The sequence below is a fragment of the Haliotis asinina genome, chromosome 7 (genome assembly GCF_037392515.1).
Source record: "Haliotis asinina isolate JCU_RB_2024 chromosome 7, JCU_Hal_asi_v2, whole genome shotgun sequence".
NCBI lineage: Eukaryota > Metazoa > Mollusca > Gastropoda > Lepetellida > Haliotidae > Haliotis > Haliotis asinina.
Window position 1 is genome coordinate 49,925,901 of NC_090286.1, and position 14,815 is coordinate 49,940,715.

Genomic DNA, 14,815 nt, shown 5'->3' on the forward strand with positions numbered 1-14,815 from the left:
AAATTTCACATAGCAGAATGGCAGCAGATAAGCCCAAAGCAATGTTGAACCATTATTCCAAAAAGCTGATAGTAGTGATGTGACAACCAATAGTATGTTTAAGTATGATGGTTTGTTCAACTTGTTGGACCAGACAATCCACTGATTAACTGCCTGAGCATCAGTCCACTATTGGGATACAATGGCATGTTCAAACAAGTCAATAAGTCTCACCAATTGATCCCGTAAGTCACTTTTGTAAGTGAGTTCCTCATAGCTCTATGATAACTTTGTGGAACAAGGATGCTAAACATTTGACTTAAGATCACAGGTTCTTTACAACCCAAAGGTAACCAAAACATCATAGTGACATGAGATTTGAACCAACAACCAACATGTTTCTTGCATGCCAAAGGAAAGCACCTCTAACCAGCAGATTCCGGCACTGGGTCACCAATGACACCCTTACCACCTAAGTCATGGTGAGTTGTACAAAACACATAAAACTGTTGGTAAGTAACAGGTTTATTCCCGATGGTGCTGTAGAAATGTGAAAATATATCTGAAATTGCAAATCCCTAGACAATGACATAACTGAGCAGACTATCAGAAATATACCACGAGACATTCAAATTTTAGCAAAATAAAACAGCAATATAACCATTTTGAGGCTTCCCAGCAAACAAGCACCTGCCAGTCCTAATGGTGCATACCCAGTAACATCAATATAGCACTTGAGCAACTAACTAATGACCTTGAGCTAACGAAACGACAGACAGATTTATAAGTAGACTTGATCAAAATTATCATTATAATTTTCTTTCCATGCAATTTCATCACCGATAACCCTTTCTATTAGTTTTGCTCATTAAAGAAAACCACACAGGGTATCATAAAACCTCTGATTTGAATATTAATAGTGTCTATATGGGGGTGTCTGTAAATATCAACATTTTGATTATTTCATTTTCACTAATCCTGGAAATATGAAAAATATATGTTAGAATGTGAATACATTCAACATCTCCTGTCACTTGTCTGCAACACCAACAGAAACAGCATGTATGTGAACATAACATCTGACAGCACTGTTCAATATCACAGAAACTAAATCAGGTCAATCATTTGCATAATTTACATGGCATGTTGTTTACTAACAGACAAATGCGCAGTCACAATACAAAATAAGGCATCTGCCAATGAAGGTCATGATGGCACATCTAGAAAAAATATATGATGAACTGAAGTTAAGCTGGTGATAACACAATCACCATGGACCAAGTTGTTACATGTTACACACAGATGAAGACAAAGATGCTCAACGTCTTTCTGTGTAAACATGTGACCCTCCTATATTTCATTAGTGATTTATTCAAAATGTAGAATTTCCTTGAATAACAAATTACAGTTTAAAAGGAGGTCCAAACAATCTTGTCCCTTTTTCTACTCTGTTTATATTGCATTGAAAGAAGGAATAACACATCTTATGCTAGTCATTCCATATAGTTGCTTTTTGTTGAAGGGAGATAACTCATGTGACAATCCGACTGCGGAGGTATTCCATGACAGCCGGTGTGCCCTTGGCAAGTATTGCTGGTCGTGGATTGCGACACGGGTTACCACCTAGCTGCAGTGATCTGAAATTAACAATAATTGTAACAAAGGAAAACCAAGTTTTATGGATAGTCAACTTCTTTAATGCAATGGATGCAATGTATCAGTGTAGGTACTAACACAGTTATCAAGCTTGTTGTAATGTTATGTACATGCTATTACTCTTACTCACAACAGACTTGATGGGATTCCAAAATGTAGTCAGAAATTAGTATAGGTCCTTCAAGTACATCAGTCCCGTCTGCTTGTTTGTTTGTTTGGCATTGCCCTTGGCATCAAGTAATGGTATGTGCTACTGCAGTTCGACATTGAACCAAGCCAGTCGGTCAGACCCTCTGATCCAATTAGTCACCTTCTTTCAAGATGCATGGTTGCTGAAGACCATTTCTAACTCAGAATTTCACGAATCCATGGCCTAAAGTGATGAAAGCCCCATTATAAGTAAATGTCAATGTTATATATGTCTATATGTCACCACTTTCACAATACAAGAAATTGTTTGCAAGTGAGTTGTTTGCCACAACACAACACTAACTGTGTCAAGGATGAGACAAACAAACTGTTGATAATGTAAGTAAAGGAAGATCTACTACCTAGCAAATCAGTGTGTTCAGTAATCCATGCTTGTTGTAAGAGGTGATTAACGGTATTGGTTGGTCAGGCTCTAAGGTTTGGTTGACACGCCATCATATCCCAGTTGTGTAGATCAATACTTGTGACGTTGGTTACTGGACCGTCTGATCCATACTCAATTATTTACAGACTGCTGCCACATAGCTGGAATATTGCGGAGTGTAGTGTAAAACTAACCTCACTCACTCAGGCACTACCCAGCAAGTGTCCTATCTGTGTATGGTAAATAATCCGTGTGTGGTGGTACTGCCTGTCGGTGACACAAGTCATGACCCATGTGCTCATCAGTTTCCCAATATGTCCCAGTGGAAACTAGTGTATTTATCTCTGATCTTAACCTATGCAGGGAACAAGTCACTCACTTGATGGACACACAATTGCCCAGCTCAGGAGGAAAGTGGGAACAGTTGTTGTTCTGAAGATCCAGAGTTGCCAGTGTTGTCAGCTTCATGAGACCAGCAGCATCAATTGTTTCAACCTTGTTGTCACTGACAAACAATATCTCTAACTTTGGCAGCTCATACAACACTGGAGGAATGAGGGTAAACCTGGAAGGAGAGAAACAGAGATGAAAAAATCAACAGAAATGTCATGCACCTTCATACAATACTTTGAGGAGATCCTCTATATAACAGTATGAGATCCCACGTCATTGCACACCTTTAAAGTCCCTGTAAAGCACATGTGTGATCTAAATGCATTCCAGCACTTTTTGAGATGTGGATAGCGTACATCTCCTCTATAACACTATATTCAGAGAGAAATTCAACAAAATTTTTGGAAATTCAAACGCATTAAAATTGGAAAAATAAATAAAATACAGAATCAAAATATGAGATGCACACCTTTAAAGTCCCAATAAAGCACATGTGTAATATAAATGAATTCCATAAAGCATACTTTGAGAAGAAGTGGATAATGTACACCCGTCTCTTCGTTCCCATCTACACTATGATCATAGAGAAATTCAGCAAAATGTACCTAAGTTCAAAAGTCTCTTAACTTACAAAAAAACAAAACAAATAAAATGCAAAAACAAAATATGAGATGCACACCATTAGAGTACCAAGAAAGCCTATGTATAAGTTCATTGCATTCCTATGAGTGTTTTGTGGTGAGAAGTGGACAGAGTACATTCACGTTTCATCCTGACGGACAGACAGATGGACATGGACAGTAACCCTAGATGCCCAAGCCATACATGGGCATAAATGATTAGGCTGTTGTACTTCTCAATTATGACAGGAAACATATCTGCTACACTTGGCAATAATAGAGTCTGGACCAGACAATCCAGGTACCCACAGCAACCAATGACGTGTCAACATCTGCTTCAAAGACCATGACATACCAATATTACAATTACCTTCCTTGTTACAATTACCTTCCTTACCTGTTATTCGACAGAGTTATCTCCCTTAAATTTTGTAAAGATGTCATCTCTCCAGGCAAATCTGACAAGGCATTGCACCTGAAGTGAAAGGAAACATACAACAAAGTGAATGACTGAGGGAGTACATTTTCATTTCAAAGAGGTTACATGTTTCTCATCAGCATCCCAGCATGGTACAAATATAACAAACCTTGGTATTTCCAATCCATGCTACTCATATAATGCCCCTTGAATGAATGGCATAAATAGCTTCCCTGATACACTTCTAGAACAAGTTATAGAACTACAAGTAGCTTCAAAACACCAATAACCAACATGCCTCCTACAAAGTGCAGTATGGTACCCGGTATTCAGCCATGTTGTTAGTAGACAGAGACAGTTCAGCAAAATACCTGAGGTCAAGAGTGGTCAGCTGGAGAAACAGGCTGATGTCCGAGTGAAGGACAGTCAGTTTGTTGAAGCCTATGTTGAGTTCCTTCAGGGAGCTGCACAACAGCATCAGTCTGAAACATGCACACCCTCACAGTACATGCATTCATAGGACACTAGGTATGTTTGGGCTTCTGAATCATGTCAGCCTTTTAGTCTTGTTCATGTATACATGTTTCTCAAACATCATATTAAACAAACTTCAAATAACATGAGTACACTCCTGTATTAGATGTACATAAAGAAAGTGGAATCTTGGTGAATTATATTTGATCTTACTTGTCAGGTAGCTGAGTAAATGTATTTTTGCTCAGGTTCACGGAGGTCACTTCAGCCTTTGCAGCAGCCTCCCATACATCCAACGGTACCTCGTTCACCTTCTTGTTGCTGCAAACACAATTACAAAAACATCTTCAAAATTTCTGTAACACATCAACAATGATTGTGTATAAGAAGGGAAGCATGACCTCATATAACTCAGGTGTTTTCTTGATGCAATCCCTTACTGCTGTCAGTTCACTGATATTTCGTTGTTCTTACAAGATGTAACTGATGCAATCGTATTAGCCATAAAGAGTCAGTTCAATTTAATATACAAATACTCAGTCAATCTCTCTTTAATCAAAGCCAGGTCCTTCCTAATTTGTCCAACAGGAAGTATCCATATTGGTGCGATCAATTAGCTGGTTCAGCATGTCAGATTTTAGATTTTAATTAAATCCTTTCACTTAAATACTCCCTTAGTTGTCAGGTCAACAGTATTGAAGAAACATTGGTGAAACTTTTAGATATTATGACAATCCATATCAGTTCCTTCTATATACGTTTACAGCCCAAAATAAAACAAACCTGTAATCAAGATTCTTAAACTGGTGGAGATCATGCACCTTGACGCCATCATCCCCTGCCCCCATCACTCCAGCACCCCCTGTAGACAGACCAGAACTGCCATTCTGCTTCACCGGCTCCACTTCCTCAATACGACTACTCAAGTATTTCTTCAACTGCATTGTGCCCCTCTGTTGTAAGACAACTTTATCATGTCAATCATCTTGTGCTTATCTGTCCATCACTCAGTATTGGATATTAAAAAGTTAGCTACAGTCGGTGTATATCTATTCTATAACCAGTGTAATTAATGTACCGTAGTGTTTTCCTAACAGGACAAACTGTACTAGCCACCTTACCATAATGCACATGAATCATGAATGCCATCATTATTCAGACCTTCCTTCAAATATGTTTTGTCAGGTACAATTTTGATGGCTTAAGACCCTCATATCCCTTCACCAGTCCCATTATATTGAAGTACTCCTGTTTCAAGACAAATGCCTTGGGAATGGATCCTATTGCATTTGGCCACTGGCCACATGACATGGACTTTGTGTAAATTTCGATACAAATTTGGGCTGGTGACCTATTACAACACACTGTGCAACATTCTGTGGCAAGACTATTGAAACAGAGCAGCTGACAGATATGGAAATCACAGCCCAGGAAGAAGTAAACTACTCTATGTGGAAATTGATGGTCAAACAAACAGCCCTAACACACTGCATCATGCTTTATTTCCAGATACCCGTGAAGGTTGGACTACTGAATGTACATTTCAAACTACTGTAACACCCTAAAAGGTTATCTTGACAAGTGTGTTTCTTTGTTGCTGCTGCATTCGGCAATATTTAAGCTTTTTGATAGCAGTCCAAATACAATCATGTATGGATCAGACAAACCAGTGACTTATACTGTCACCACAATTTACCCAGTCATTGTACATGGACGGTATCACCCAAATATGTGAGTCTGGCCAGCTCATTGACTTGGTTGCCTCATGACCAGGAGAAAGACATGGGGCCCTATTTTCACCAAGATTCCACAAGGGCTTCTGGACACACGTACACATGGTTCGTCATGAAGTTAAAGAAATCTCACCATGATGATGTCTCGCCGGATTCCCTTCATTGGGTTGCCATCCAGAACAATTGACTTCAGCGAGTTTATCGTACCCAGGCCATATGGCAGACTATGTGAGACAAACAGATACAAAGGTTCACTCTGATATACTGACAAAGACTAATTCAGACTGAGGAAAGTGAGTTAGCATTTAAAACTGCCATCAATGATACATCAATTATTTTAATGGCCACTTAGGAAAATCCCACAGTTACACAGACTGTGTTTGAAACACATGAAACATTTTGGTGAAGCCCATGTGAATATACGCTCAGGTATGGTGCTGACAGAGAAAGGGTCGCAATAAGGGCAAACCTCAGATTCAAACTCAAAATCAGCAGATCAAGAGATGGTCATCCAACAGAGAAATCAGAGCATTCAAACAATAAGTCTAAGGTTGCTCAGCTTTGTCTTTGACTATCTCGGTGGTCTAAGTGAGAAATCATCTGCAGAGAAAGGAGGTATGTCGTTCAATACCTCTCTGTATCATATATAACGGTGGTCTGTAAATAATCGAGTTTGGACCAGACAATCCGGTGATCAATAGCATGTGGTGGGTAGTAAGGCTCGCTGACTTGGTTGACACGTTACTGGTTCCCAATTGAACAGATCGATGCTCATGATTTTGATCACTGGACTGTCTGGTCTAGACTCGATTATTTACAGACATATAGCTGGAATATTGCTAAGTGCAGTGTAAACCTCAACTCACTCACTCACACTCACTACCTAAGTGCAATCACCTTACACATGACAAACACACTTAAACTATCCCAGCTCTTTCCTAGGTCAGCTCCCCTATCCTCTCCACGCACAAACCCACTAACAGTATGTTTCATTGACACACCTGCCACAGAATACAAATGTAATAGATGCAGACAACACAAGATAAGCACCGTACCCACTCAAGTCATTATTTGTCAGGTCAAGCCTCTGCAAGCCCTGGAGTAGTGTGATCTCATCAGGAAGCACTGCAATCTTGTTGTCTCGGAGGTCAAGAATGGTGACGGCTGTCAGATGCTGTAGATGTTCAGCTGTCAAACCCTTGATGTCATTGTTCCCCAAATGTAATTCCTGAAAACAGATTTAGAAGTGAGAAACTGACAATACAGAAATACCAATCCCATTTTGAGGCAGTTATACAGTGAAAGCTGTCTAAACTGGTGCTTGTTAGGACTGAAGAAATAAATTGGTCTAGACTATGTGCAGGATTGTTGAGCTGACACGTTTACCTACAACTAGAACTGAACCGATTTTGTCACCCTCATACTGTTCTCTCAGTTACTACACAATTGGCTAATTTGAAATCTCTCATATTGAGTCTTTGAAGGGCATTTTAGAAGTGAAATACATAAGAATGAAGATTTTTATGGATATCAACTGACCTGATGAAGGAGTAAGCATTAACTCCGAAACGTTGTGTTCTCATATAAAGAAGTTGATATCCATAAAAATCTTCATTCTCTCATATTGACTTATTTAACATCCCTCATGAGTGACAATTTTCACTAATGACATACAAGTACACCCATACTGAACTAAGATTAATTTACTTCTGTTTGCAACTTTAGTTTTTGTACTTTAGTTTCAATGCAAGATTAAATGCTGACAATACACATCAAGATGATTCCTCGCCATGCACCGATTTAGACTGACTAATGTATGAGCACACATTCGTGTAGCTGATTTCATGCCAACATCTGAAACTGACTGATGCCAGGTTGCAGAGCTGTTAAAATAATGATGTACTTGCCACAACCATGCTGATATTTGACAACTTGCTGGATTGGACAGCCACCAGTTTTAACAGCTTCCACTCTATAGATCTAGTTAGCAGTTAAATAAAATAGAAGACATGATTCAATTTATTCTTTTGAACTGGGATTTGAACTCATGATCATAGCATTCAGACACACCAAAGGGAGACAACCGAACAGCAAACTGCTGTGCCTGAGAAGACACAGGATATGTGCTGACCTTGAGGTCGACACAGTTCTCCAGCACAGGGAGGTAAGGAAGTTTGTTGTGACGAAGATACAGCTGTTCAAGGTGACGCAGGTTCCCGAACTCATCTGGGAGGCGAACCAACTGATTGTGTGTAGCTTCAAAATATTTCAACCCTGAAAAATATCTCTTTTCTTCAGTATAGATTTAATATGATACAAATGACAGTCTTGCACATGAAGGGTGTCTGAATGGCAACTGTTAATTATGGCATATGAACACTGGTGTGGAAAGAAGCTCTTGCCTGCTAACTTGTAAAAGGTATCCTAAGAGCTAGAACTGCAAAAATTTGAGGAGAGGTATTTTTATGTGTCATCACTAATCGGCCTTGGAGATACTCTTAGTAAATTTCCATGAATCTAATTGTTTTATTACTACTGTATTCTCAAAAACATGTCTCCAAATCTTTAAAGTTAATCAGAGGAAACTTACCATCCATACAGCCGATATGTGGAGGGAGGTTTGTAAGTTTGTTGTGCGACACATTCAGACGAAGAAGATGACTAAGATGACCAATTGAATGTGGCAGTGTTGTCAGCTGATTGTTGGACACGTCCTGCAAATCATACAGGGACTTTCTATATTCAAACGTGAGAAGCCTGAGAAAATAATGTGTATCTCTTTCACTTGGAACTCATCTGTTTCACATGGAAGTTTATGAGGGTGGGTAGGGCAGCAATGTGAATAAAGTGTCCACTCAGCATGCTAAAGAGTGAGTGAGTGAGTGAGTGAGTTTAGTTTTACACTGCACACAGCATTATTCCAGCGATATGGCGACAGTCTGTAAATAATCGAGTCTATACCTGACAATCCAGTGTTCAACAGCATGAGCATCGACCTGCGCAAATGTGATCTGATAACACGTATCAACCAAGTCAGCGAGTCTGAACAGCCGATCCAGTTAGTTGCTTCTTATGACAAACATAGTCGCCTTTTAGTGGGGCTATGGTTGCTAAAGGCCTATTCTACCATGGAACTTCACGGGTCTCAAGCTATAGAACCAGGTTTAATTCACCATGTGGACCCAGGGTGAGAAAAACATTTACCATTCATCATTAGTGGTGCAACACTATACTCACACAGCCAACCACTCACTCACCATTTATCTGGAGACAAGAATGAAGTAGTGAGTAGATTAATGATCCTCAATTCGAACACTTACCAAATCCTCTAGTTTGTTCAGATATTTGATTTCATCACAAAGCTCTGTGACTTCGTTGTGCTCTATATGGAGGCTGACCAGACTCTTCAACTGACACACACACAACGGCAGATTCTTCAGCTTGTTACGACTGTAATACAGAGATGAAAATCTCTACAGTTTCTAGGAGTAGAACACTGGCATACTGACATCCATTTTTGAAGTCCCCAAAATGTTTCAAGATTTGGTCATGATAAAGAAGGTCTAATCAAATGCTGACAAAATCCTTAAAATTGTTCAAGAGCAAAGGTGTAACAAATGAATGAGGCTTTGTTTATTGTTTATCAATTCTCACGGAATGATTCAAGCTATATGACACACATAATTAGCCAGGTCAAACCTACACATTGAAAGTGAAGGGGAAGCTGAAATGGAATTAATAATATGTTTATATTTATTGCATTTATTTTGATACTTGCAAGCATGTGTGTGGCTCTTCATACTTGTTTAGACTTACGCTGGTCTTTCAGTAATAGTCTACTTTAACTCCAGCGTTTGAAATATTTGCCTACCCAACCATCCGGGATGGGAAATTTTCAACCTAGACTGCCAGATTCGCAAATTATTCTGCCTGACAGTTGGATTAAAATTTAGACATGTATATGAAGATATTTTGAGGGCAGGTAAGTTGTGGTCAGGGCTGTAAACCAGCCCTGCGGTCCAGCTGAAATGTTTGGGAGTTTCATACCCTGTTTATACCATGCAGTAGTTTAACTCAGATACCCCATACCAACACATTATACTGAGTTGGCCTTCATTTTGTTCAGGCTGGGTAACAACATGTACCATGTTTTAAACTCTTTTGGTATGATGCAACATTGGGATCAAACCAGGCTGGGTAACAACATGCACCATGTTTTAAACTCTTTTGGTATGATGCAACATTGGGATCAAACCAGGCTGGGTAACAACATGTACCATGTTTTAAACTGTTTTGGTATGATGCAACATTGGGATCAAACCACTGAACTGCTCTAAGGGTTGAAGCAATATCAATTTCAACATCACAACCTCTGTGGTCTCTTTTGTTGAGGCTAAACTATAGCTATTCTTCCTCTTACATACCACGCACATCTTGACATGAGAAAGACAGCATGATAAGTGAGGTACCAGTTTCATGCTTAGAGTTACCTGCCTCTTAGCTTTGCAGGGTTGGCTGAACAGGACAAAAACAATTTGTTTTGTTTTGTAAATATTTGAAAATATAGTTACAACTGTCATAGGAATTAAAATTGGATCTCTTTTGAAAAAGAATTCAACATTGTAACTTCTGTCTCTTCATATAAGTCTAAACTAAGGGTAGCGTTCTTCTTACATACCTGATGTCCAGTTTTGTGAGGCACTCCAGTTGTCCCAAAGCCTGTGGTAAGGACTCCAATCTGTTGTCATGCACCTGAAAAAACAAGAAATCTTTAGGATCAGCTTCATCAAAAAAACATGGTTGTATTTGGTGTAACATAAACATAAAATGTAAAAAAATATGCACAACAATTTTAAGAGTTAAGACCTGGGTCCAGATTTGCTAAAGCTCACTTAGTGCTAAGACAGTCATAAATTCATGTTAATGAATGGCACTTAGAACTGTCTTAGTGCTATGGCAGCTTTGAAAATCTAGGCCCAGGTCTATTACTTCTCTACTTGAAGATTATGATATGGGTACACCCTGACAGAAACCCACATTAGGTGAACTTTCTAATCAGGGTTCAGACTTCTCAGCTCTTAGATATTCTGATGAGTATTTCTGATTTCAGAATCTCAAAACATTATTTAATCATGCTGTTCCAAAAAGCAAATGAGTGAGTTTAGTTCTACACTACACTGACCAATATTGGAGCTATATGGCGGCGGTCTATAAATAATCAAGGCTGGACCAGACAGTCCAGTGATCTACAGCATAAGCATCAATCTGTGCATTTGTAAACCAATGACATGTCAATAAGTCAGTAAGCCTCACCATCCAATCCTGTTAGTTGCCTCTTACAACAAGCATAGTTGTCTTTTTGGGGAAGCATGGGTTGCTGAGGGCCTATTCTAGTAATTTCTACCCCGGACATTCACAGGTGAAAAAAAGAAAGAAAGCAATGAAAAGGCCTCACAATCATAATGTGAATATTTTAGATATCACTGAAGGCTGAACCACCAGAGGTATAATTGTGGTTTGTGAAGGTCATTTTTTGTATCAACTAAACACAAAAGAAATGAAGCCCAATATGACTGGCTCCAGAATCCACACATCCCTTGGATAGATTGGGTGAGTGAGTTTAGTTTTATGCCACTTTCAGCAATATTTCGGCAGTATCAAGATAGCGGACAACAGAAAAAGCCTTCGCACATTAGACTGGTCAGTCAAAGTTCACTCAGGATTAATACCACATGACCTTCGAATACCAGGATGTAAACCACGGAAAATCACAGACCCACAAAAGGACACATGTCACAAGCACAGTGACACACAGACACATGCCAGCATCCAGCACCATACTGTATTCATAAATTCTATTTATAGAAAGTCTGTCTGCCACTCCTTACATCAAGCACAGTGAGAGCGGGGAAGTTGATGATGTCCTCTGAGAGTTCTGTCAGGAGATTGGATACCAGTAGGAGTTTGGTAAGGTCAACCTGTTCCCACCACCGATCCTCCGAGTTGTCCAGCGACACATTCTTAGCTTCCTCAGGAACATCCAGGTTTAGTCTCCAAACTTTATCTGGGACTGGAAACAATTGCAACATTTGGTTAGAAGGTTTAAATACGCACTGGTCACATAGATTATTACATAAGGGGGACATGGCTCACTTCAACAAGCATACTACCCAAAAAGATTGACAGGAAAGGTATGTAGATAAATAGAAATCAAACATAACAGACACATTTCATCACAAACATACATTTTTTCCTCGGATCTTCAATTCTGCATGATTGTACATGTATCCCCAAGCCTGTGCAATGCTTAAGTTCACTGCTGACAGGGTGATGTGGAAACAAAGATTGTAGAGACTGATAGTAGTCTTGCTCCAAGATAGAGTAATTCTATTCTTTGAAGCAGCATGCCTTGATAAGCGGACACCACAGCCTAAGGAGACCGGTCTGCTATTTATATTTTTTAGACGTTTCCACTGAAACTACTTATCATTACTTCAAGAGTTGTGCAAGTCTAGGTCTTATTGACATTGGGTTTGACACTTCGAAAACTTTTCAAAAAGCGAAAGAGACTTATAAACGATACTGTATGAAGATCTCAGTGAATCTTATCAGGGACCACATAATATTATATGGTCTCTGATCTTGTTGAACTCATGGCTTAACACTTATTATTGTGGCACCTTTGTACCGAATATAACTAGACTGTGCTTAATGTGGGCTTTGGCAGGAATATGAGTTTATAATGAACTAGTGAGTGCTCTGAGACATGCTGAGCAGAATATGCAACATTGAGTACTGAGGAGACCAAAGCGTGTATGTGTATATCTTGCAATAAGTCTCTTTGGCGTTTCTATATAACACGTGATACTTTGAGCTTGTGGGCAACTGTAACTTTAGTTTTGTACTGAAATCAAAAGAAATAAATGTCACACCTGTTTCAAGGCCTCTGCCTGAGAGATTGAGCTGTCCACTTTGCCGCGCCTGTTTCAAAATTTGGGCATGAACACCATCGTGTGACTCATTCGCTTGTTGCTTACGAAATCCAGCTTTCGGGTCAAATGGAACTCTTTTGCCCCTTCCTCTAGTTGCCATATTCACTGAAGAGTCATACAAGAAGCACCTGTTCAGTCATTCATTTCCTTTCAAATCTGGCTAATTTTGACAACTGACTGATCCCAAGAACATTTTGAGAATGATCAAAGGGTAGTAACTCCCATTATGTGACCTTCAGCGAATCAGAGTTATCTATTGTTCTAAGCACCCGTAAAATACTTCGTGAAAGTTAGCTATCAAGAGAATCTGTAAACAATATGTGTTGCTCTCGGAGCGTCGCCATACACACACTTGTATTGCCATATGTATTGCGATATATTGCCATACACACACTTGTATTGCCATATGTATTGCCATATATTGCCATACACACACTTGTATTGCCATATGTATTGCCATATATTGCCATACACACTCTTGTATTGCATATGTATTGCCATATATTGCCATACACACTCTTGTATTGCATATGTATTGCGATATATTGTGAAAGAACAGTTATTGAGAACTGTCCACTTTGTAACTTTCTTTTACCCTCTGGTCTTCCGGGAAAGGAAAGTTAACACAGATAAGTGTATGATTTCTCATTTCATATATATGACATATTCAACTAAAACTAGCTTACATCATGTCCTCCATCAACCCACCTGTACTATGTGTATACTTCTTTAAACAGTTAAGTATGTTGAATTTCCAATAATTTGAAGAGTATGAGCTACTTTGAACATCTTTTTTACTCAGGAGAAACATTTAATTTAAGTCAAAATCATGTGACATGATCTTGAAGTGCACAATTTGATGATTTATGGACATATGACTATGAATAAAAGTAGTAAACATGAAACTATTTCATGAATGACGTTTGGTGCACTTTCTCATAAAGAAATGATTTACCAAAACACTCAAGATTAGCCAAAGTCGCTCTGTATTAGGTAAAGTGAACTTTCTTTAGACTGAGTAGAACAATGATCAAAACTGAAACATGAGAACCAGTCTTGCAATAAGATAGAAGCCTACGTTTATCAAGGAAAATATCAGCTCGTGAAACATGATTGGTGCTACATGTCACACACCACATAGGAGCAAGTGTAGACTCTAAATGAATTTTCTATCTGATTGATACCACTTTTCAATTTCCTTGGACTAATCTGCTACTATCCAAATTATATATATTCAGAGACTGGATGTTAGTCTAGATTGTGGTCCATTTTATGTCCTGTTTCATTCAGCGTATCTATACAGAATGTAGAGCAATTAGACCAATAATTGCAACACCGCATGGCGAGGATTTAGAGTTATATACACGGACGCAGGCTTGTCGTAAGAGGCGACGAACGGGATGGTCAGACTCGCTGACTTGGTTGACACATGTCATCGTATCCCAGTTGCGTAGATCAATACTCAGGATGTTGATCACTGGACTGTCTGGTCCAGACTCGATTATTTACAAACCGCCGCCATATAGTTGAGATACTGTCGAGCGCGGCTTTAAACTAAACTCACTCAAAATGGAATAGCGATATGTGGTATCGAGGATGCACGCCATCCGATACTTTCCATCGAAACTGTTGACACCACCATTACACCGATGCCAGCTGTTTATGTGGTCTATGACTGCAATATATTGTCAGCTTTGAGTGCCAAATGTCAATAATGTCTGCTCTGAGCCCAAACTTCGAAATATTTTCTCTGGTGTGTGTGACCAGTGTCTGCCACACTTTTTCTCTGGTGTGTGTGTGTGTCTGCGTCACGTACTCTGGTGTGTGTGACAATTTCTGGTACACGTTCTCTGGTTTGTGTGACCAATGTGTACTACACGTTTTTTGACCTGTGTGAGCAAACTCTGATACACGTTCTCTGGTTTGTGTGAGCAATGTCTGCTACACGTTCTCTGCTTCGTGTGAGCAATGTCTGA

At 39.3% G+C, this 14,815-nt stretch overlaps 1 protein-coding gene across 1 annotated transcript; it reads right to left on the reverse strand.

Annotated features, from left to right (window-relative positions):
• Positions 1 to 488: 488 nt before the first annotated feature.
• On the reverse strand, positions 489 to 13,067 carry LOC137291362 (leucine-rich repeat-containing protein 40-like). Its single transcript, XM_067822677.1, has 14 exons — positions 12,780 to 13,067; positions 11,736 to 11,917; positions 10,526 to 10,599; positions 9,168 to 9,297; positions 8,438 to 8,561; positions 7,979 to 8,121; positions 6,903 to 7,075; positions 5,981 to 6,071; positions 4,898 to 5,067; positions 4,328 to 4,435; positions 4,012 to 4,122; positions 3,620 to 3,697; positions 2,589 to 2,774; positions 489 to 1,616 (listed from the first exon to the last, which is right to left on the reverse strand). The coding sequence occupies exons 1-14, from the start codon at positions 12,937 to 12,939 to the stop codon at positions 1,511 to 1,513; spliced, it is 1,836 nt and encodes a 611-aa protein (XP_067678778.1). The 5' UTR covers positions 12,940 to 13,067; the 3' UTR covers positions 489 to 1,510.
• Between the last annotated feature and the right edge of the window lie 1,748 nt (positions 13,068 to 14,815).

What these genes read in the sequence shown, in the direction of transcription:
- LOC137291362 (XM_067822677.1), bottom strand. Translation starts at nt 12,939, where the DNA reads ATGGCAACTAGAGGAAGGGGCAAAAGAGTTCCATTTGACCCGAAAGCT. An exon ending in CTCACAAAACTGGACATCAG is followed by an intron (nt 9,298 to 10,525) that starts GTATGTAAGAAG and finishes TCTGTATTACAG; the next exon opens with TCGTAACAAGCTGAAGAATC. An exon ending in TGAACAAACTAGAGGATTTG is followed by an intron (nt 8,562 to 9,167) that starts GTAAGTGTTCGA and finishes TATGATTTGCAG; the next exon opens with GACGTGTCCAACAATCAGCT.